The sequence below is a fragment of the Silurus aristotelis genome (assembly GCF_946808225.1).
Source record: "Silurus aristotelis genome assembly, chromosome: 3".
In the NCBI taxonomy this organism is placed as follows: Eukaryota; Metazoa; Chordata; class Actinopteri; order Siluriformes; family Siluridae; genus Silurus; species Silurus aristotelis.
Genome location: NC_139576.1, coordinates 2362393 through 2387665, shown reverse-complemented (window position 1 = coordinate 2387665; position 25273 = coordinate 2362393). Strand labels below are relative to the sequence as shown.

General features: G+C 39.2%; 1 protein-coding gene across 1 annotated transcript; it reads right to left on the bottom strand.

Annotated features, from left to right (window-relative positions):
* Nucleotides 1-4174: 4174 nt before the first annotated feature.
* LOC310723308 (histamine N-methyltransferase-like) lies at nucleotides 4175-24838 on the bottom strand. The gene is made up of 7 exons (XM_083536124.1): nucleotides 24753-24838; nucleotides 23917-24059; nucleotides 20957-21009; nucleotides 20775-20882; nucleotides 9860-9993; nucleotides 9640-9733; nucleotides 4175-4794 (listed from the first exon to the last, which is right to left on the bottom strand). The coding sequence occupies exons 2-7, from the start codon at nucleotides 24051-24053 to the stop codon at nucleotides 4439-4441; spliced, it is 882 nt and encodes a 293-aa protein (XP_083392250.1). The 5' UTR covers nucleotides 24054-24059; nucleotides 24753-24838; the 3' UTR covers nucleotides 4175-4438.
* Between the last annotated feature and the right edge of the window lie 435 nt (nucleotides 24839-25273).

Sequence of the window (25273 nt, the reverse complement as noted above, 5' to 3'; positions counted from 1 at the left end):
GTGCAGATATATATACATATATATGTATATATATATACACTTCAGTTACAGTTACCAAACCCAAGCAGACCACAAAGCATGTAAAGGTTAAATAAAGGACACTTGGAATCATTGTTCTGTATTCCATTAACACTGAAAGGACAAATTAAACAGTTTACAGACCATCTGAAACCCAGCAGTCAGCCGTCAGTGATTTGTACAGAACTGCAGGTTAATTAATGACCCACAGGCGTCTGTCCAAAAGGTTATGTAAATAACTACCGGTGGAAATGTCCTCACACTGAGTGTCAGGGTGCGAGTGAAACAGGAGGCGGGAGCCGGAGTACAGCTCGCTCGGGTTTTAATGACAGGAGTGAGGGAGAGAGATACACACAAGCACACACACACACACATGCGCTCACACACACGCACGCACACTTCAATAAGTTTTCGAGTGTATCCACAACCAAAATATTCATTTAATACTTCTAACTCGAGATGATATCATGAAAGAAACTGTGACTGTGCAATGAATAACTGTTGTATATTCTGAGGTTTGAATGCAGATTTGTGCAGTTCACCGTTACACAACTTTGAACCCATCAGTAAACCTGTTCAACTTGCACCTTCAGTTTTATTGAAGATTTATTGAACAATACTCAGACAAACAAATCCAATTAAATACAATATTAAACAATGTTTATAACAGTGGTACATTCCCCGCCTCTCTCGGGGCTCGGCCGGCAGCGTGAAGCCCAAAAGCAGAGCGTTGCCACCCGGACCCCGCTGGGGGGCCCAAATCCCAAATCGAAAGGGGTCAGCCAACCTGAGGGTGGTCCTCTTCTTGAACAAACCCTGAGAGGGTCAGAAGCCAGCCATGAAAGGCTGGTTCCCCCGATCAGACTTCTGGGCAGATCCAGGCTGTTAACTCTGTCACAAGATGTGCTTCAGAGTGCAGCCTCCCTCCAGCGGGTGTCTCCCTCTATTTTCGATCGAAAGATCGCTTTGGATGGAAGAGACCCACCGCCTCCAGCCGCTCTGGGAGGGTCAGAGACCAGCCTTGAGAGGCTAAGAGATTTCCCCTAAGAGATTTCCTGGCAGCTTGGGAAGGCCTTCAGAGACGTATCTCGATGGGTCCTGCACACAGTAGAAAAGAGCTACTCTATTCACTTCGGGTCTCTTTTTCCCCGGTTCAACAGGTTGTGTCCTACTGTGGTGGGACACAAGCAGGCTCTGGTCCCGGAACAGGATCCGTACAAGCACACAAAGTATATGACAGATCAGTAATGTACATAAAGTGTGAGAGTGCATCAGGTATGATAGAGTTACTTTAGAACTTAGATGAGTGACAGTTATGATTATACTATATAGTGCAGTACTTATAGATATGAAGCAGGGAATATAATTACGGTGAGTTGTTAATGAGGCTGATTGCCTGGGGAAAGAAAATGTCCCTGTGTCTGGAAATTTTGGTGAACAAAGTTCTGTAGGACCTGCCAGAAACCTGATCAGAATCCCAATTCTCTATTACTTTTTATGTCATTGTGTCCTGTCCCATACAGAGACTCATTGTGGAGAGTATTTTACGTCTTTAGCTTCAATCACACACACACACACACACACACACACACACACACACAAAACCCACAACTTCTGTCTGTTCTGTCATCACTGATATATATTTTAATCTGATATATTTTTCATCAAAATTTTAGAAGTTTGTAATTAATTTATTACTGTAAAAAAAATTCTTTCTTTTTCTAACAAATGCAGCAACAACAAAAAAGGTTGTTTTTTTTTGTTTGTTTTTGTTTTTGTTTAAACCTTTGACACATTTACATATATCATAATATCATAAGTAAACGGTGGCTATGAAGTAACCAATCCGAATAAAAAGAGCTGGACCCTGTTTAATAGCTGCAACCTGAAGCCCTGGTGTTAAAACCTCATTTTCTGTTCCAGTGTTCATTCATTCTTTTAATTAAAGTTCATATAATTAAAAATGTCACAAAGTTTTGATTAATTTATGGTTTTATTCATCATGTTTACATAAAAGTTTTTTTTGGGGACATTTATATTTATATTAGATTTATTTATAAACATTGCTATTTGTGCTTCTGGTTGGATGCTGACTTGTCCTCTGCATAGTGACAAAGTTTAATTTGTGTTTACATTTGTGGCATTTGGGAGACGCCCTTATCCAGAGCGACGTACAAACGTGCTTTGAGTCTCGATCAATGAATAAATTTACACCTGACGTTAGATTACAAATTTAAGATAAATCACACTACAACTTGTGTTTTCTTTTGTTTTTTTAAACAAAGCAAACTTGGAAAGTGTTAGTTGAAGTGTTTTAGGAAGAGGAAGGTCTTCACCCGTCGCTTGAAGAGAGCCAGGGACTCCTCTGCTTGGACATCTAGGGGTTAATCCAATCCAATCTATCTAATCTAATCTAATCTAATCTAAACAAAAGTAATGAACAGAACCCCAATTAGCTGTTGGTAAAAAAAAAAAAAAATCCAAATATAACCACATTCTGCATCTAAAGTAGTTCATGTCCACATGGTTATTTAGAGAATATATATGAGTTTTCACATTTGAAACAGTTACAGTATAAGTAAAATACAACTTGATACCACTGGATTATTATAAACCCCATGTGTTTTGTTTCTAGGCCTCTAATAAGACTCGCCATCCCTCCTTACACCCTGATCACACTGCACACATAGAGTCCTTCACCATTCTGTTATGAATTGTTTAATAAAGTAACTAAGGAATCATGAACATGGATGTGGGCTTTAATGAATATAAACAGTCTGCTACAATAGCTTCTGCCATTACAAGTGTTTGCATTCAAGCATCCATCAGTAAATAAATTGATAACCTCAACAGTGTTAGAACTGTTGTACACTATATTTCCAAATGTATTGGGACACCTGACCTTTCCTGCTCTATGTGATTCTTTTCCAAACTGTTACCACAAAACTGGAGGCACTCAATTGTACAAGCCATCTTTAGATGTGCTCTAATAAAATGTTGCATTCGCTTGAACTTGGCAACCCAAACCTGTTCCAGCATGGCGATGCCCCTGTGCACAAAGTGAGCTCCTTGAAGATCTGGTTTACATGCTATGGAGAGGAAGATCTCCTGCTATAGAGCTCTGATCTCATCCCTACTGAACACCTTTGGGATGAATGTGAACGCTGACTGCACCCCAGGTCTCCTCACCTTCATCAGTACCTGACTTTCATAATACACTTGTGGTGATGAACACAAATATTCATTAACACACTCCAAAAATCTAGTGGAACATCTTCCCAGAAGAGTGAAGGGAATTATAAGAGAAAATTGGGACTAAATGTGAAATGCGATGCTCAGAAATTAGATACCAAATTTATGACGAGATATAAATATAATTATATAAATATAATGTATTTCTGTTAAGCTGCTTCGGTACAATGTCCAGTGGTAAATATGCTATGCAAATAAAACAAAACTGAATAGTTTTATGTTTCTATCTGCTCATATTCTACCCAGAGTTACCAATGAGTCCTGAGCATTCATCATCTGAAGTGTGAACACTGTTCACTCCTAATCCCCAGGTTAAGGATCTTATTTAAATAGTTGCAGGGTCCAAAAAAATGACTTGATAAATTCAGCAAATAGCAGCTTTACATAATGGCGTATCTAACAGTTTCCATCTCCATTTGACAGCAGGTTTCCTTCGAATTCTAGCTGTTTTCTACACCAGTGGTCCCCAACCTTTTTTGTGTGTGTGTGTGTGTGTGTGTGGTATCATTAAAATGATTGTATCGTATGATTAAAATTATCGTATCATTAAAAAAATACGACAGCAACAAAAAAACTGATATTTTCTAAATCTAATAATAAACGTGAATCCACTGTGTGCTTTTTGTTCATTTTGATCGTTTGGGGGTTTTAATTTAGCGGTAATGTATTGTGTGTTAGTGGCTGGAGCCCATTTAAGAAGGTAGTGGATGGAGGGTTGTGGACATGTGACCGAGGCATCATGACCTGCATCAAGAGTGAGTCATAGACAGATTATTTTCCAAAATAAAACATCGTTCAGCATCAGATAATTAATAAAACAGAAATAATGTAAGTTATGTATTCTTTCTGTGCAGCCTGGTACCAACTGACCCACGGACGGGTGGAACCACAGTTCTACACAATATACAATAATATTTTTATTTGACTGAACAAAGCACATGATATGAAGCATCCACTGTTCAATTTCAGTTTGGGTTTCTGTTGCTTAGCGTCTTGTCTTAAGGTTCGAACATTCCACATTGTACACGTTTGCTTGAGCAATGTGAAGTGCATATTTAAAAAATGATGCTAACCTGCTTCAAATGTTCTAAAGGGGTAAAAGATTGGGGTTTAAAACAGTGATAACTCAGAGTTAAGTACCCCTTTACTGTACATTGTTGTTTCAGCTCTATGGGGTGATTACTAAGGCCTCAAGGTTGTTGTTGAATATGACTCTACCGTCCACCTCTCGGCTGCACTCGGGGTGTTTGAGAAGCTCCAGAACTCCAGCCTTCAGCTCTGGAGAAGCATTCTTTCTGAACTCCAGTGTCTCAGTCATGAAGTCCAGCAGCAGCTCCCCTTTCTCATCTCCAGCTGTGAAACAGTCTGTGATGTCCATCTGAGATGAAAGGATGTAGCTCTGATAGGGGATTCCTTTAGTATCCAGCATGTCCTTGACATCGCCGACTGTGAGAGACTGAGTGATGTCGGGCTTGCACAGCTGAGCTTGGAAGGTTTTCCATAACTTGCTGAACCCACTTTGTCCTGCAGGGGGCGCAGTGCGTTAGTAAGGTTTTCTGAACCGCTCTGTATTCGAATATTCTATGTAATAAAGCCTTGTCAATATGACTTCAGTTGCCATTTCATCTTGTTTGAATAACATTAATTTCTCTTGCTACCAAATTTGTTTTTTTCTAATACACTGATTCTTACATTTTTTTTTACAGGAACTAAACAATAGCATCAACAGCCAGTAGGGTTTCAGATGTGCTATGCAACATTTTCACAAATTTTAGACATCACTAATAACAGTATAGTGAAGACATTTCTCAGTGCCACATTCAATAAAATTGTCCAGTGTAATCAAAGAGATGTTCTACACAATGCGGCACTATTGCGGGTGTATTTATGGTGAGGTTGACTGTCCGCAATGTCAAAGGTGATGAAGTGTCCATTAATGATAGAGCATTCATTAATAAGCTAATTAAATTTAATTATTCATTAATTAATGAATAATTATTTATTCATTTAGGTACAGCAAGTGTGGTTAATCTCCAAAATTGCAGGTCTGAACCAATACTATAGAGTTTATGTGTCAGGGATTCACCCTGCCACGCCCCCCTCTGTAGCTGTCAGGGATTCACCCTGCCACGCCCCCCTCTGTAGCTGTCAGGGATTCACCCTGCCACGCCCCCGTCTGTAGCTGTCAGGGATTCACCCTGCCACGCCCCCCTCTGTAGCTGTCAGGGATTCACCCTGCCACGCCCCCATCTGTAGCTGTCAGAGATCCACCCTGCCACGCCCCCCTCGATAGCAGTCACGCTGCTTCCCAAGATTACCGACAGCTGTGGCTCATGAAAGATCAGACTACATAAACTCACGTTCTTGAGTCACAGGCTGTCAGTCGTTATATTGTCAAGCTGGACAATCGCGTGGCTGCTCGACCGCTGGCTGTATATGCGAATTCCACTTCCGACTTGGATTACTCATTGCCGAAGGCTTTATGGATTATGCTTGGGACATTCGAACTCATAGCGGACAACGCGTATCGAGCGGATGTCTTTGTTTGTTGTTTTCAACGGCTTATGAGTGTTTTTGTGTTGTACGGTTGTTGAAATAAAAGGACAATGATCGGACTATATCGGCTTCCGCGTCTGCAGCCTGACTGAACGACCGACCTATACCGAACGCGGATTCGCCATTCCGCGATTCCGACCGCAACGGATCGGCAGCTGAACCCGGCTTCGGATTTCCTCCGGAAGCTCAGTGCCGCTTCTCGCGGTTCAGATTAACAGAAGCCGGATCATGAGAGCGCGGCTGCGCCACGCCCCTCAGAGAGCGCGAGGGGACTACCGGCTCGTTACTCGGGCTCTTCCTTCCGAACGAGCCAAGATTGCCCTCTGTATTTCCCTCCTGTCTGGAGAAGTTTTTGCCAAAGCCAGCTCACTATGGAGCGCCAAAGCGAGCGGCCAGCTCACTCGCCGAATTCAGCGGGCTGCTTCTGGGGAAGTTGGGGATAGAGGTGGTGGATCTCCACTACAGTCCCCTTGAGGAGGAAGGTGCTCTATTTCAAGGTTCTCAAGAGCACGCGGCTCCGTGCCGGATCTCCCATGAGCCTGCAGCTCAGCCCCAATGTTTTGATGAGAGGGCTGCTTCATCTCAGGGTCTCTACCAGCGTGCTGCTGTGTTCCGGGGTTCTCGTGGACGCACCACACCATCTCCGAGCGTCGGCAAGCACACCATGCCGTCACAGAGCTTCTACAGGCGTGCCGCTCTGTTCCGAGGTTCCCGTGGGCGTGCCACGCCGCCACAGTGTCTCCAGGAGCGTGCTTTCCCGCCACAGAGTCTTCACGAGAGCGGCGCGCCGCCACAGAGTCTTCACGAGAGCGCCGCGCCGCCACAGAGTCTTCACGAGAGCGCCGCGCCGCCACAGAGTCTTCACGAGAGCGCCGCGCCGCCACAGAGTCTCCAGGAGCATGCTTTCCCGCCACAGAGTCTTCACGAGAGCGCCGCGCCGCCACAGAGTCTCCAGGAGCATGCTTTCCCGCCACAGAGTCGTCACGAGAGCGCCGCGCCGCCACAGAGTCTCCAGGAGCATGCCTTCCCGCCACAGAGTCGTCACGAGAGCGCCGCGCCGCCACAGAGTCTCCAGGAGCATGCTTTCCCGCCACAGAGTCGTCACGAGAGCGCCGCGCCGCCACAGAGTCTCCAGGAGCATGCTTTCCCGCCACAGAGTCGTCACGAGAGCGCCGCGCCGCCACAGAGTCTCCAGGAGCAAGCTTTCCCGCCACAGAGTCTTCACGAGAGCGCCGCGCCGCCACAGAGTCTCCAGGAGCATGCTTTCCCGCCACAGAGTCGTCACGAGAGCGCCGCGCCGCCACAGAGTCTCCAGGAGCATGCTTTCCCGCCACAGAGTCGTCACGAGAGCGCCGCGCCGCCACAGAGTCTCCAGGAGCATGCTTTCCCGCCACAGAGTCGTCACGAGAGCGCCGCGCCGTCACAGAGTCTCCAGGAGCATGCTTTCCCGCCACAGAGTCGTCACGAGAGCGCCGCGCCGCCACAGAGTCTCCAGGAGCATGCTTTCCCGCCACAGAGTCGTCACGAGAGCGCCGCGCCGCCACAGAGTCTCCAGGAGCATGCTTTCCCGCCACAGAGTCGTCACGAGAGCGCCGCGCCGACACCTCCGGTCACAGAAGGCGAAGTGACTCCTCCGAGTCCCTCTCCAGACGACGCCCCATCCCAGAGCCCCTTCCAAGGCGACATCTCACCCACGGAAAGCTCGGCTCCGCCCCAGGACCTCCAAGAGAGCTCCGCCCAGCTCCAGGTCCCTCCAGAGAGCTCCGCCCAGCTCCAGGTCCCTCCAGAGAGCTCCGCCCAGCTCCAGGTCCCTCCAGAGCGCTCCGCCCAGCTCCTGGCTCCTCAAGAGGGCACGACTCCGCTCCAGGCTCCTCCCGAGAGCTCGTCTCCGCTCCAGGCTCCTCCCGAGAGCTCGTCTCCGCTTCAGTGTCCCAAAGAGAGCTCCACTGATGTCGTGGACCTCCAGGCGAGCCCTTCTCCGCTCGTGGATCTCCAGGCAGGCTTCACCTCATTTCCAGGCTGCTCAGTAGGCTCCGATCTGCTCCTAAGGGTCCCAAGGAGCGCCCCTACGCCCAGGGGTTTCCCTGTGCACTCACCCCGGCTCCAGGAATGCGAAAGGGAAGTTGAACCGCTGCCCCCGGGTTCCACCGACGGCGACGGCTCACCCCACAGTCCCGCAGAAGGCGACGGCTCGTCTCCAGCGCCCGCAGAAGGCGACGGCTCGTCTCCAGCGCCCGCAGAAGGCGACGGCTCGTCTCCAGCGCCCGCAGAAGGCGACGGCTCGTCCCCAGCGCCGCAGAAGGCGACGGCTCGCCCCCGGGCTCCGCAGAAGGCGACGGCTCGTCCCCAGCGCCGCAGAAGGCGACGGCTCGCCCCCGGGCTCCGCAGAAGGCGACGGCTCGCCCCGGGCTCCGCAGAAGGCGACGTTTCGCCCCCAGCGCCCGCAGAAGGCGACGTCTCGCCCCCGGGCTCCACAGAAGGCGACGTCTCGCCCCCGGGTCCTCTTCAGGGCGAAGGATCGCATCCAGGCTCCACGCAGGGAGAAGGATCGCATCCAAGCCCCACGCAGGGCGAAGGATCGCATCCAAGCTCCACGCAGGGCGAAGGATCGCATCCAAGCTCCACAGAGGGCGACGTCTCGCCCCCGGGCTCCACAGAAGGCGACGTCTCGCCCCCGGGTCCTCTTCAGGGCGAAGGATCGCGTCCGGGCTCCACGCAGGGCGACGTCTCGCATCCAAGCTCCACAAAGGGGGCGACGTCTCGCATCCAAGCTCCACAGAGGGCGACGTCTCGCCCCCGGGCTCCACAGAAGGCGACGTCTCGCCCCCGGGCTCCACAGAAGGCGACGTCTCGCCCCCGGGCTCCACAGAAGGCGACGTCTCGCCCCCAGGTCCTCTTCAGGATGACGGATCGCCCCCAGTCTAAGGAGGCCTTCCTCGGAGTGCCCTGGCCCGCCTGGCATAGGTGGGTTTTGGGGCGTCAAGTGTCGCCCCTGGAGGGGGGGGTACTGTCAGGGATTCACCCTGCCACGCCCCCCTCTGTAGCTGTCAGGGATTCACCCTGCCACGCCCCCCTCTGTAGCTGTCAGGGATTCACCCTGCCACGCCCCCGTCTGTAGCTGTCAGGGATTCACCCTGCCACGCCCCCCTCTGTAGCTGTCAGGGATTTACCCTGCCACGCCCCCGTCTGTAGCTGTTAGAGATCCACCCTGCCACGCCCCCCTCGATAGCAGTCACGCTGCTTCCCAAGATTACCGACAGCTGTGGCTCATGAAAGATCAGACTACATAAACTCACGTTTTTGAGTCACAGGCTGTCGGTCGTTATATTGTCAAGCTGGACAATCGCGTGGCTGCTCGACCGCCGGCTGTATATGCGAATTCCACTTCCGACTTGGATTACTCATTGCCGAAGGCTTTATGGATTATGCTTGGGACATTCGAACTCATAGCGGACAACGCGTATCGAGCGGATGTCTTTGTTTGTTGTTTTCAACGGCTTATGAGTGTTTTTGTGTTGTACGGTTGTTGAAATAAAAGGACAATGATCGGACTATATCGGCTTCCGCGTCTGCAGCCTGACATTATGTTGCCAGATTGGACATTTCCCATCACCTTTAAAGTGTACTGAAATAAAAACTAGATTCAGGTCAGGTTGTTGACTATTGATATTGTGATGAGGTCAGAATGTGCACTGCTAGCAAATTAGTTATGTAAGCTAGAGCTTATCAATAACAAGCTTCACCTGTTAAATAAATGAATGCAATAAAAGAAATAATCAATCAAGACATCCTTGTGTATGGGTAAATGGTAACCTGACGCCAGGATGATAAGGAGTTTGCCATCTTTGTGCAGTAAACTTCGAAAGAAGGAGACCGTGGCCTCCGGATCTTTCACATAGTACAGCATCTGTGGAGGTTAAAAAATGTTGAACAATTATGTAAATGAAATGTGACTAGAGTAACAATAAAATATTAATATAACCCTCAGTAATAAAATCTCTTGCACACCTGGTGGGTGTGTTTACGAACAAACCTGAATCATGTGAATGAAGTCAAACTTCATCTTGTCGCTGTTTCTTTGCTTCCAGTTGCTCTCAAACTCAGACGCTGTCATTTTATTCCACCTGAAGGTGATGAGATCGAGGCCCGGAGTCTTGGATACTAAATCTAGGCAGTTAGTAGAGAGGAAAACATGCTGAAATGGCCATGCAGATAACACACCTAGTAAATGCCTTATAAAACAATGTTTTATAGTTCATCATTCTAAAATATTTGGGTATAAATTATCCTCATGCAATCAACACTATATTATAAATATGATGAATATCATACACTCTATATCCTATATTATACACTCTATATCGTATATTATACACTCTATACCCAGTATTATACACTCTATATCCTATATTATACACTCTATACGTTATATTATACACTCTATACGTTATATTATACACTCTATACCCAGTATTATACACTCTATATCCTATATTATACACTCTATACGTTATATTATACACTCTATACGTTATATTATACACTCTATACCCAGTATTATACACTCTATATCCTATATTATACACTCTATATTATAAATATGATGAATATCATACACTCTATATCCTATATTATACACTCTATATCCTATATTATACACTCTATACCCAGTATTATACACTCTATATCCTATATTATACACTCTATACGTTATATTATACACTCTATATTATAAATATGATGAATATCATACACTCTATATCCTATATTATAAACTCTATACGTTATATTATACACTTTATACGTTATATTATACACTCTATATTATAAATATGATGAATATCATACACTCTATATCCTATATTATACACTCTATATCCTATATTATACACTCTATACGTTATATTATACACTCTATACGTTATCTTATACACTCTATACGTTATCTTATACACTCTATACCCAGTATTATACACTCTATATCCTATATTATACACTCTATACGTTATATTATACACTCTATACGTTATATTATACACTCTATACGTTATCTTATACACTCTATACCCAGTATTATACACTCTATATCCTATATTATACACTCTATACGTTATATTATACACTCTATACGTTATATTATACACTCTATATCCTATATTATACACTCTATACATTATATTATACACTCTATACGTTATATTATACACTCTATACCCAGTATTATACACTCTATATCCTATATTATACACTCTATACGTTATATTATACACTCTATACGTTATATTATACACTCTATATCCTATATTATACACTCTATACGTTATATTATACACTCTATATTATAAATATGATGAATATCATACACTCTATATCCTATATTATACACTCTATATCCTATATTATACACTCTATACGTTATATTATACACTCTATACGTTATATTATACACTCTATACCCAGTATTATACACTCTATATCCTATATTATACACTCTATACGTTATATTATACACTCTATACCCAGTATTATACACTCTATATCCTATATTATACACTCTATACACTATATTATACACTCTATATCCTATATTATACACTCTATACACTATATTATACACTCTATACACTATATTATACACTCTATATCCTATATTATACACTCTATATCCTATAATATACACTCTATACACTATATTATACACTCTATATCCTATATTATACACTCTATACACTATATTATACACTCTATATCCTATAATATACACTCTATACACTATATTATACACTCTATATCCTATATTATACACTCTATACCCAGTATTATACACTCTATACACTATATTATACACTCTATATCCTATATTATACACTCTATACACTATATTATACACTCTATACACTATATTATACACTCTATATCCTATAATATACACTCTATACACTATATTATACACTCTATATCCTATAATATACACTCTATACACTATATTATACACTCTATATCCTATATTATACACTCTATATCCTATAATATACACTCTATACACTATATTATACACTCTATATCCTATATTATACACTCTATATCCTATAATATACACTCTATATCCTATAATATACACTCTATACACTATATTATACACTCTATATCCTATATTATACACTCTATATCCTATAATATACACTCTATACACTATATTATACACTCTATATCCTATATTATACACTCTATATCCTATAATATACACTCTATACACTATATTATACACTCTATATCCTATATTATACACTCTATACACTATATTATACACTCTTTATCCTATATTATACACTCTATACGTTATATTATACACTCTATTCACTATATTATACACTCTATATCCTATATTATACACTCTATACACTATATTATACACTCTATATCCTATATTATACACTCTATATCCTATAATATACACTCTATATCCTATAATATACACTCTATACACTATATTATACACTCTATATCCTATATTATACACTCTATATCCTATAATATACACTCTATACACTATATTATACACTCTATATCCTATATTATACACTCTATATCCTATAATATACACTCTATACACTATATTATACACTCTATATCCTATATTATACACTCTATACACTATATTATACACTCTTTATCCTATATTATACACTCTATACGTTATATTATACACTCTATTCACTATATTATACACTCTATATCCTATATTATACACTCTATATCCTATAATATACACTCTATACACTATATTATACACTCTATATCCTATATTATACACTCTGTATCCTATAATATACACTCTATACACTATATTATACACTCTATATCCTATATTATACACTCTATATCCTATAATATACACTCTATACACTATATTATACACTCTATATCCTATATTATACACTCTATACACTATATTATACACTCTATATCCTATATTATACACTCTATACACTATATTATACACTCTTTATCCTATAATATACACTCTATACACTATATTACACACTCTATATCCTATATTATACACTCTATATCCTATAATATACACTCTATACACTATATTATACACTCTATACCCTATATTATACACTCTATACACTATATTATACACTCTTTATCCTATATTATACACTCTATACGTTATATTATACACTCTATTCACTATATTATACACTCTATATCCTATATTATACACTCTATATCCTATAATATACACTCTATACACTATATTATACACTCTATATCCTATAATATACACTCTATACACTATATTATACACTCTATATCCTATATTATACACTCTGTATCCTATAATATACACTCTATACACTATATTATACACTCTATATCCTATATTATACACTCTATATCCTATAATATACACTCTATACACTATATTATACACTCTATATCCTATATTATACACTCTATACACTATATTATACACTCTATATCCTATATTATACACTCTATACACTATATTATACACTCTTTATCCTATAATATACACTCTATACACTATATTATACACTCTATATCCTATATTATACACTCTATATCCTATAATATACACTCTATACACTATATTATACACTCTATATCCTATATTATACACTATATTATACACTCTTTATCCTATATTATACACTCTATACGTTATATTATACACTCTATTCACTATATTATACACTCTATATCCTATATTATACACTCTATATCCTATAATATACACTCTATACACTATATTATACACTCTATATCCTATAATATACACTCTATACACTATATTATACACTCTATATCCTATATTATACACTCTATACACTATATTATACACTCTATATCCTATATTATACACTCTATACACTATATTATACACTCTTTATCCTATATTATACACTCTATATCCTATAATATACACTCTATACACTATATTATACACTCTATATCCTATATTATACACTATATTATACACTCTTTATCCTATATTATACACTCTATACGTTATATTATACACTCTATTCACTATATTATACACTCTATATCCTATATTATACACTCTATATCCTATAATATACACTCTATACACTATATTATACACTCTATATCCTATAATATACACTCTATACACTATATTATACACTCTATATCCTATATTATACACTCTGTATCCTATAATATACACTCTATACACTATATTATACACTCTATATCCTATATTATACACTCTATATCCTATAATATACACTCTATACACTATATTATACACTCTATATCCTATATTATACACTCTATACACTATATTATACACTCTTTATCCTATATTATACACTCTATACGTTATATTATACACTCTATACACTATATTATACACTCTATATCCTATATTACACACTCTATACACTATATTATACACTCTATATCCTATATTATACACTCTATACACTATATTATACACTCTTTATCCTATATTATACACTCTATACGTTATATTATACACTCTATACCCAGTATTATACACTCTATATCCTATATTATACACTCTATATCCTATATTATACACTCTATACGTTATATTATACACTCTATACGTTATATTATACACTCTATACCCAGTATTATACACTCTATACGTTATATTATACACTCTATACACTATAATATACACTCTATACACTATATTATACACTCTTTATCCTATATTATACACTCTATACGTTATATTATACACTCTATACACTATATTATACACTCTTTATCCTATATTATACACTCTATACGTTATATTATACACTCTATACACTATATTATACACTCTTTATCCTATATTATACACTGTATACACTATATTATACACTCTTTATCCTATATTATACACTCTATACGTTATATCATACACTCTATACACTATATTATACACTCTATACCCTATATTATACACTCTATATCCTATATTATACACTCTATACACTATATTATACACTCTATACACTATATTATACACTCTATACACTATATTATACACTCTATACCCTATATTATACACTCTATATCCTATATTATACACTCTATACACTATATTATACACTCTATATCCTATATTATACACTCTATACCCTATATTATACACTCTATACCCTATATAATACACTCTATATCCTATATTATACACTCTATATCCTATATTATACACTCTATATGCTATATTATACACTCTATACGCTATATTATACACTCTATACGTTATATTATACACTCCAACACTATATTATACACTCTATACCCTATATTATACACTCTATACCCTATATTATACACTCTATACACTATATAATACACTCTATATCCTATATTATACACTCTATACGTTATATTATACACTCTATACGTTATATTATACACTCTATACACTGTATTATACACTCTATACCCTATATTATACACTCTATATCCTATATTATACACTCTATACACTATATTATACACTCTATATCCTATATTATACACTCTATACCCTATATTATACACTCTATATCCTATATTATACACTCTATACCCTATAATATACACTCTATACACTATATTATACACTCTATATCCTATATTATACACTCTATATCCTATATTATACACTCTATACACTATATTATACACTCTATACACTATATTATACACTCTATACACTATATTATACACTCTATATCCTATATTATACACTCTATACACTATATTATACACTCTATATCCTATATTATACACTCTATATCCTATAATATACACTCTATACACTATATTATACACTCTATATCCTATATTATACACTCTATACACTATATTATACACGCTTTATCCTATATTATACACTCTATACGTTATATTATACACTCTATACCCAGTATTATACACTCTATATCCTATATTATACACTCTATATCCTATATTATACACTCTATACGTTGTATTATACACTCTATACACTATATTATACACTCTATACCCAGTATTATACACTCTATACGTTATATTATACAATCTATACACTATATTATACACTCTTTATCCTATATTATACACTCTATACGTTATATTATACACTCTATACCCAGTATTATACACTCTATATCCTATATTATACACTCTATACGCTATATTATACACTCTATACGTTATATTATACACTCTATACGTTATATTATACACTCTATACCCAGTATTATACACTCTATACGTTATATTATACACTCTATACACTATATTATACACTCTTTATCCTATATTATACACTCTATACGTTATATTATACACTCTATACACTATATTATACACTCTTTATCCTATATTATACACTCTATACGTTATATTATACACTCTATACACTATATTATACACTCTTTATCCTATATTATACACTCTATACGTTATATTATACACTCTATACACTATATTATACACTCTTTATCCTATATTATACACTGTATACACTATATTATACACTCTTTATCCTATATTATACACTCTATACCCAGTATTATACACTCTATACGTTATATTATACACTCTATACACTATATTATACACTCTATACCCTATATTATACACTCTATATCCTATATTATACACTCTATACACTATATTATACACTCTATACACTATATTATACACTCTATACCCTATATTATACACTCTATACCCTATATTATACACTCTATATCCTATATTATACACTCTATACGTTATATTATACACTCTATACGTTATATTATACACTCTATACCCAGTATTATACACTCTATACCCTATATTATACACTCTATACCCTATATAATACACTCTATATCCTATATTATACACTATATATCCTATATTATACACTCTATATGCTATATTATACACTCTATACGCTATATTATACACTCTATACGTTATATTATACACTCCAACACTATATTATACACTCTATACCCTATATTATACACTCTATACCCTATATTATACACTCTATACCCTATATTATACACTCTATACACTATATAATACACTCTATATCCTATATTATACACTCTATACGTTATATTATACACTCTATACACTATATTATACACTCTATACACTATATTATACACTCTATACACTATATTATACACTCTATACGCTATATTATACACTCTATATCCTATATTATACACTCTATACACTATATAATACACTCTATATCCTATATTATACACTCTATACGTTATATTATACACTCTATACGTTATATTATACACTCTATACACTATATTATACACTCTATACACTATATTATACACTCTATATCCTATATTATACACTCTATACACTATATTATACACTCTATACACTATATTATACACTCTATACACTATATTATACACTCTATACGCTATATTATACACTCTATACGCTATATTATACACTCTATATCCTATATTATACACTCTATATCCTATATTATACACTCTATATTATAAATATGATGAATATCATACACTCTATATCCTATAATAAACACTCTATACTCTATATTATACACTCTATATCCTATATTATAAACTCTATATCCTATATTATACACTCTATATCCTATATTATACACTCTATACGCTATATTATATACACACTATACCCTCTTATACATCCTATACCCTATGTTATACATCCTCTACCCTATTTTATACATCCAATACCCAATTTTATACACCCTATACCCTGTGTTATTCATGCTCTATCCTGTAGCATACACCAAAACCTTATAGCATACACAATATCATATCATACACTTTATCATAAACACTATAAACTATGGATCATACACCCTTCTTCTTCTTCTTCTTTCGGCTGCTCCCATTAGGGGTCGCCACAGCGGATCATCTGTCTCCATACCACCCTGTCCTCTACATCTGCCTCTTTTACACCAACTACCTGCATGTCTTCCCTCACCACATCCATGAACCTCCTCCTTGGCCTTCCTCTTTTCCCTTCTACCTGGTGGCTCCATTCTCAGCATTCTTCTACCAATATAATTCATGTCCCTCCTCTGCACATGTCCAAACCATCTCAATCTCACCTCCCTCACCTTGTCTCCAAAACGTCCTACATGTGCTGTCCCTCTAATAAACTAATTTCTAATCTTATCCATCGTCGTCACTCCCAACGAAAACCTCAACATCTTCAGCTCTGCTACCTCCAGCTCCACCTTCTGTCTTTTACTTAATGCCATTGTCTCTAATCCATACAACATCGCAGGTCTCACCACAGACCTATAAACTTTCACTTTTATTTTGCAGATACCCTACTATCACAAATCACTCCTGTCACTCTTCTCCACCCACTTCTGCCTGCACTCTTTTCTTCACTTCTCTAACACACTCTCCATTACTTTGCACTGTTGAACCCAGGTACCTGAATTCCTCCACCTTCTCCAGCTCTGCTCCCTGCAACCGCACCCCTCCACTGCCCTCCCTCTCATTCACACACACGTATTCTGTCTTACTCCTACTGAGTTTCATTTCCCTTCTCTCCAGCGCATATCTCCACCTCTCCAGGCACTTCTCAACCTGCTCTCTACTCTCACAACAAATCACAATATCATCTGTAAACATCATAGTCCAGGGAGACTCCTGTCTGACCTCGTTCGTCAACCTGTCCATCACCACTGCAAACAGGAAAGGGCTCAGGGCTGATCTTTGATGCAGCCCAACCTTCACCCTGAACCAGTCTGTCGTTCCTACTTTACACTTCACTGCCGTCACACTGTCCTCATACATGTCCTGCACCACCCTCACATACTTCTCTGACACACCTGACTCCCTCATACAATACCACAACTCCTCTCTTGGCACCCTGTCGTACGCCTTCTCTAAATCCACAAATACACAATGCAACTCCTTCTGTCCTTCTCTATACTTCTCCATCAACATTCTTAAAGCAAATAAGGCGTCTGTGGTGCTCTTCCTCGGCATGAAACCATACTGTTGCTCACAGATGGTCACCTCTTCTCTCAGCCTGGCTTCCACTACTCTTTCCCATAACTTCATGGTGTGACTGATCAACTTAATTCCCCTGTAGTCACTGCAAGACTGCACGTCTCCTTTATGCTTAAAGATCGGTACCAGCACACTCCTTCTCCATTCCTCAGGCATCTTCTCACCTTCCAAAATCCTGTTAAACAATCTGGTCAAAAACTCCACTGCCATCTCTCCTAAACATCTCCACGCTTCTACCGGTATGTCATCTGGTCCAACCGACTTTCCATTCTTCATCCTCTTAATCGCTGCTCTCACTTCCTCCTTACTAATCCTATCCACTTCCTGCTTCACCAACTCCACATCATCCAACCTTCTCTCTCTCTGATTTTCTTCATTCATCAGCTGCTCAAATACTCCCTCCACTTTCTCAACACACTCTCCTCACTAGTCAACACATTTCCATCTCCATCCTTTACTGCTCTAACTTGCAGCACATCCTTCCCAGCTCGGTCTCTCTGCCTGGCCAATCGGTATAAATCCTTTTCTCCTTCCTTAGTGTCCAACCTCTCATACAGCTCCTCATATGCATTTTCCTTGGCTTTCGCCACATCCCTCTTAACCTGCTGCCGCATCTCCTTGTACTCCTGCCTACTTTTCTCATCACTCTGTCTATCCCACTTCTGTTTTGCCAACCTCTTTCTCCTTATGCTCTCCTGCACTTCCTCATTCCACCACCATGTCTCCTTGTCTTGCTTTCTATTTCCAGATGTTACACCAAGTACTTTTCTAGCTGCCTCCCTCATCACTCCTGCAGTAGTTGCCCAATCATCCAACACCTCCTTAACACCCCTGAGCCTCTGTCTGACCTCTTCCCTGAACCTCACACTACACTCTTCCTCCTTCAGTTTCCACCATCTTATTCTTCTTTCAGTCCTCACTCTCCTCCTCTTCTTCTTCGCCTCCAAAACCATCCTACAGACCACCATCCGATGCTGTCTAGCTACACTGTCCCCTGCCAACACCTTACAGTCTCCAATCTCCTTTAGGTTGCATCTCCTGCATAGCACATAGTCCACCTGTGTGCACCTTCCTCCACTCTTATACGTCACCCTATGATCCTCCTTCTTCTTAAAATACGTGTTCACCACTGCCATTTCCATCCTTTTAGCAAAATCCACCACCATCTGCCGTTCCACATTCCTCTCCTTAAAACCACACCTACCCATCACCTCCTCATCACCTCTGTTCCCTTCACCTACATGCCCATTAAAGTCTGCCCCAATCACCAATCGTTCTTTCCTAGGTACACCATCTACCACTTCATCTAATTCATTCCAGAATCTTTCCTTCTCCTCCATCTCACAGCCAACTTGTGGAGCATAGGCACTGATGACATTAATTATCATTCCTTCAACTTCCACCTTCATGATCATCACCCTATCAGAAACTCTCTTCACCTCCACTACACTCTTACTGTACTCTTCCTTCAGAATCACCCCTACACCATTTCTCTTTCCATCCACACCATGATAGAACAGTTTAAACACCTCCAATGTTCCTGCTCTTACTCCCTTTCCACTTGGTCTCCCGAACACACAACACATCTACCTTTCTCCTCTCCATCATATCAGCTACCTCTCTCCCTTTACCCGTCATAGTACCAACATTTAAAGTACCAACCTGAACCTCCTCTCTCCTGCACTGCTTCTTTTCCTGCCGTCTCTGTAGACGTCTTCCTCCTCTCCTTCTCCTCCTTCGGCCAACAGTAGCCCAATTTCCACCGGTACCCTGTCGGCTAACGATACCTGTGGCGGTCGTTGTTAACCCGGGCCTCGACCGATCTGGTATATATAAATATAGACCAAGTGTGTGTGTGTGTGTGTGTGTGTGTGTGTGTGTGTGTGTGTGTGTGTGTAAAACCTTTATATTTATACAGCATGTCCTCGCTGGGTTCCACCACCTCGTTCTCCACTCTGGCCTCGGGATGTTTAGCGTGCAGCTGTGCGAGGATTTCCAGATCCATGTCTCCTGCAGGTGGTGTGTCACATCACAAACTTGTACACGTCATATATAAACATGAATATATATGAAACTATTTCTACCTGTTCCACTTCCCAATCCCAACACCTTCAGGGTGGATTTTCCTGCTCCAACACTGAGAGAGAAAGAATAATATTATGTTTATATTATTAATACTGCTAAATGGATAGATATTAATATTAACATGCTGTTTAGTGTGAATATTATACTTTAGATCAAATTCTGATTCATTATATTTCAGTAGAGATGGCAGATTGTTATTTTCCAGTGATTAAATTGATGATGAATAAAATGGTTAAGATTTTGGACTTATGTTCAATGTTGGACTTCTGATGAGAGGGTCATAAGTTAAAAGTCGGTTTAATAGTAGGTGGGTTTTGGTGAGTGCAGGTGCATCGTGCACAGTGTGCAAAATTCAGTCAGAAGTCATGTATAGAACATATTAAAAATGTCAGAAAAATATATTGATACACGTCTGCTGCCTATGTTGTTAAACACCTTGGCTATGAGGAGAAAACAGAGACTCCGCATGATGTCTCAACACATCTAAAGTTCACCCATGTAATTTAGCTTAGGTCAGCTTCAGCTATCAGTAGTAGAATATAGTAATATATAATATAATTCAGCAATATGCTTCAGATAACAATATAACATTGCTTATATCAGTTTCAAGCCAAGCTTAATACATGTAAGCGTTATTCAGGATAAATATAGTATAACACTCAGCTTTGCAGAGAACTCTTGTATAGAGTTCACAAAAATCAATAGTCATGCTTTAGAGTAGGGTTTAGCATATATAAAGATCAGCATACATATTACATGTTATAAAGGCCAGTGAGCAGATAAGGCTGATGGATTAGATTAGGGATTAGAAAAACCGGCAGTTGTAGAAAATAAGGGGGAAGTTCATGGTTAAAGAACAATAGTGCCAGGTCCTGAGGAAAAGCATGGACCAGGATCGTCTCCAGTTGCCATGGGAGAAGTTGGGTTATAGTCAGGAGAGACAGAGCCTGGGAAGTAGAGGCTTCACGGGTATGAACCGGAAGAGTTATTTGAAATAGGGATGCATACAAGGATCAATAAGTCACTCCAGAAAAAGGGGTATGAGAATTCCATAGAAAATTCCATATAAAGATATGGCATAAGAAATTTATTTCGAGAAGAGTTTAAAAAATTAAAACACAAGAGCAATAAATAATAAGAAAAGCATTTGGAGAAAAGTGCTGGTGTGTTAAAACTAATTTCCTGGTTTGTAAAAACAACACAAACAAACAAAAAAATTCTATACAAAAAGTACACAAAATAAAACAAAGGATGATTTGCAGACAGAGGAATAAAAAGCCAGACGAGATTTTAAGAAAAGGTGTGTATATTCTGGTGGATGATCTGTTGCATTGTTATTTACAAAAGTGCACAATCAGGGAATTTTTTTTTAGAAAACGTCACTATCAAAAGATATCTATCAAGACTTTTTAGAAAATCAATCTACCAGAATGTGCCTAAGCAAAGGGGTGGTGTTTACAAGCCCTCGTAAAATGATTGGTGTATGTGAATTGTTAGGGAGGAGATATTAGAGAAGATATGTACATTTCATTTGTGAGATATAAAAACATTTTATATTAATTTTGCACTCTCTGAGGTAAAGTTTGGTGTTCCACAAGTATCTATCTTAGGCCCACTGCTTTTCTGCCTCCGGGTGAAATTATACATAACCATGGTATTCGCTTCCATTGCTATGCTGATGATACACAGTTGTATATTCCAGCAAATATAATGTTGAGGAGTGTGTAAAGGACATTGGACAGTGGATGCATGATAACTTTCTTCTGAGAACTTTCTTCTCAGTGTGTACAGCAGTCGAAACCCTTGGTGAGTGAATAATATTAGCAGGATCGCCTTCTTTCACCTTAGAAATATTGCTCAAATTTGAAATATGATGTCGTTACAGGATGCAGATGAACAAGTTCATGTTTTTGTTACATCTAGATTAGACTACTGCAACACTTTACTGTCTGGGTGTTGGAGTAAGTGCAGAAATAAGCTTCAGTTAGTTCAGCTCGGTGCAACCCAGATGAGGATGAGGTTCCATCTTGAGACTGGTTCCTTTCTGGGTTTCTTCCTTATACCATTTCAGGGAGTTTTTCCTTCACCACAGTCTCCACCGGCTTGTTCATCACTGATAAACTTACACTTATAAAGAACATCATCATTTTTATTGCCACATTATCTGTGTAAAGCTGCTCTGAGACAATGTTCATTGTTAAAAGCGCAATACAAATAAAAAGAAATTGAAATAAATAAAAATATAAGTAAGAAACCTATAAAAATAAATGATTTCTTGTTCCTGTGTTGTTTTTGAATATAATTGTAAGTAAGGACTACGATCAGAAGTAAGAATTTCCCAGAAAGCACCACAGCATCCAAACATGGCCACTATAGATTACACTACAATATGCAACTCTCACAGTCACTGACCTACTGATTTACACACACACACACACACACACACACACACACACACACACACACACACACACACACACACACCATAAAAAGAAACTCTATACTCATTCACAACACGAATTATTGCTCAAAATTTGTTGAAAGCCTGATGTATCAAACTCTTTTTTGATACCGGACTCCTGATTTCATCGCTTCTGATCTTTGTCTTGTCCTGTTGATGCGTTTGCACCCAGTCACGCTTCAGTGTGACACATTTTTACACATATCCCTCCTACATTCTAGATAAGATCACTGTATTAATTAGGATTATGAGGAGTTATCTCATTACAAACATCAGTTGCAAACCTAGTTACAAATTGAACAGTAGGAGCGGACATCATACAATCTGGCAACCCTGAATGTGTCTATGAGCGAAAAAGGGTTCAATCAGGGGTTATATTAATGCTTGGAGATTAAAGGTCCAGCAAATAATTTATTTCATTCCAGTGTGTGTGTGTGTGTGTGTGTGTGTGTGTGTGTGTGTGTGTGTGTGTGTGTGTGTGTGTGTGCTCACACATACGTATTAAGGATATCTGGAAGCGTTTCACAGACAAACTTGCTCATACACTGGTGTTCAGATGAGCGTTCCAGGAACACCTCGAAAGACTTCAGGTATCTGTAGTTATCATCTGCCAGGCTTTTGTTCTGAGCCGCCATCTTTTTCTGTGTTTCAGACAGACAGACAGACAGACAGACACACAGACAGACAGACAGACAGACAGACAGACAGACAGTTATTATATTCAGTATGGAATAGAATTATATGATGAATACAGGCAGTAAAATATCTGTGTCCTAATAGTGTGAAGTTCAGCCTGATGGTTGTAGAGAAGAAGGTGGCCCTGAGCCTGCAGGTTTCATTGTGAATGTCTCTGAAACTCCTTCTGGATGCAAGTAGATAGAAAGTCACAAAGTTTTGATCCCCTAAATGGTGGTGCATGCTCTACAATGTACAATATATGACCAAAAGTATGTGGAAACCTGACAATAAGATTCTAGATCCACTAAATTTTGGAAAGTTCTTGTGAAGATTTGAGTAAAACCAAGTAATGATGTAGGTAAAGAACACATTTATTTAAAAAAATCCTGACCAGTGTAAAGCAGTTCTTGCCATTCGTATCTTCTATATTGTGATATACACGTGGGGGAACCACCTGAGGACTGCAGATCTATTTCAAAACCATTAGCATTAATTCATTCCTGCTTCACTGTTATAATTAATCCACCTGTAAGTAACTCTGGATAACTGGCAAAGTCCATAAATAATAATAAGAAAAATAACCACAACCATTTTACTGTTATATTTATGAGCAAATAACAAGCATGAAACAAATGAATCCATAAATCAGGACTCACCTTTGGTATTTATTTTTACTGAACACTTCACTCACAGATCTTCTGCTCTTCTGTGGTCCTGCTCTTAAAGCTGCAACCTTGAACACAGACCCACAGGCGTCTGTCCAAAAGGTTACGTAAATAACTGCCGGTGGAAATGTCCTCACACTGAGAGCCTGGTTACTGAGGTACTTATATTTATCACATTGTTCTGAAATAGCATTCATTAAGTTTTCGAATGTATATGCAGCCAAAATATTCATTTAATCATGACATACTTCTAACTCACGATGATATCACGAAAGAAACTGTAACTGTGCAATGAATAACTGCTGTAAATTCTGAGGTCTGTGCAGATTTGTGACTTTCAGCGTTACACAACTCTGAACCCATCAGTAAACCTATTCAACTTGCACCTTCAGGTCAAGAATGAAAAGTTTTATTAAACAATACTCAGACAAACAAATCCAATTTAATACAATATTAAACAATGTTTTTACTGAGCAGGGGCGGGTTAAGGGCCGTACTCAAACTCCCAGCAG

Excerpts from the sequence above, each read along its gene's own strand:
- LOC310723308 (XM_083536124.1), bottom strand. The coding sequence starts at position 24,053 with ATGGCGGCTCAGAACAAAAGCCTGGCAGATGATAACTACAGATACCTG. Across the intron at positions 21,010-23,916 it reads CTTCCAGATATCCTTAATAC|TGTTGGAGCAGGAAAATCCA; the intron begins GTATGTGTGAGC and ends TTTCTCTCTCAG. Across the intron at positions 4,795-9,639 it reads CCTTATCATCCTGGCGTCAG|GACAAAGTGGGTTCAGCAAG; the intron begins GTTACCATTTAC and ends CGCCCCCTGCAG.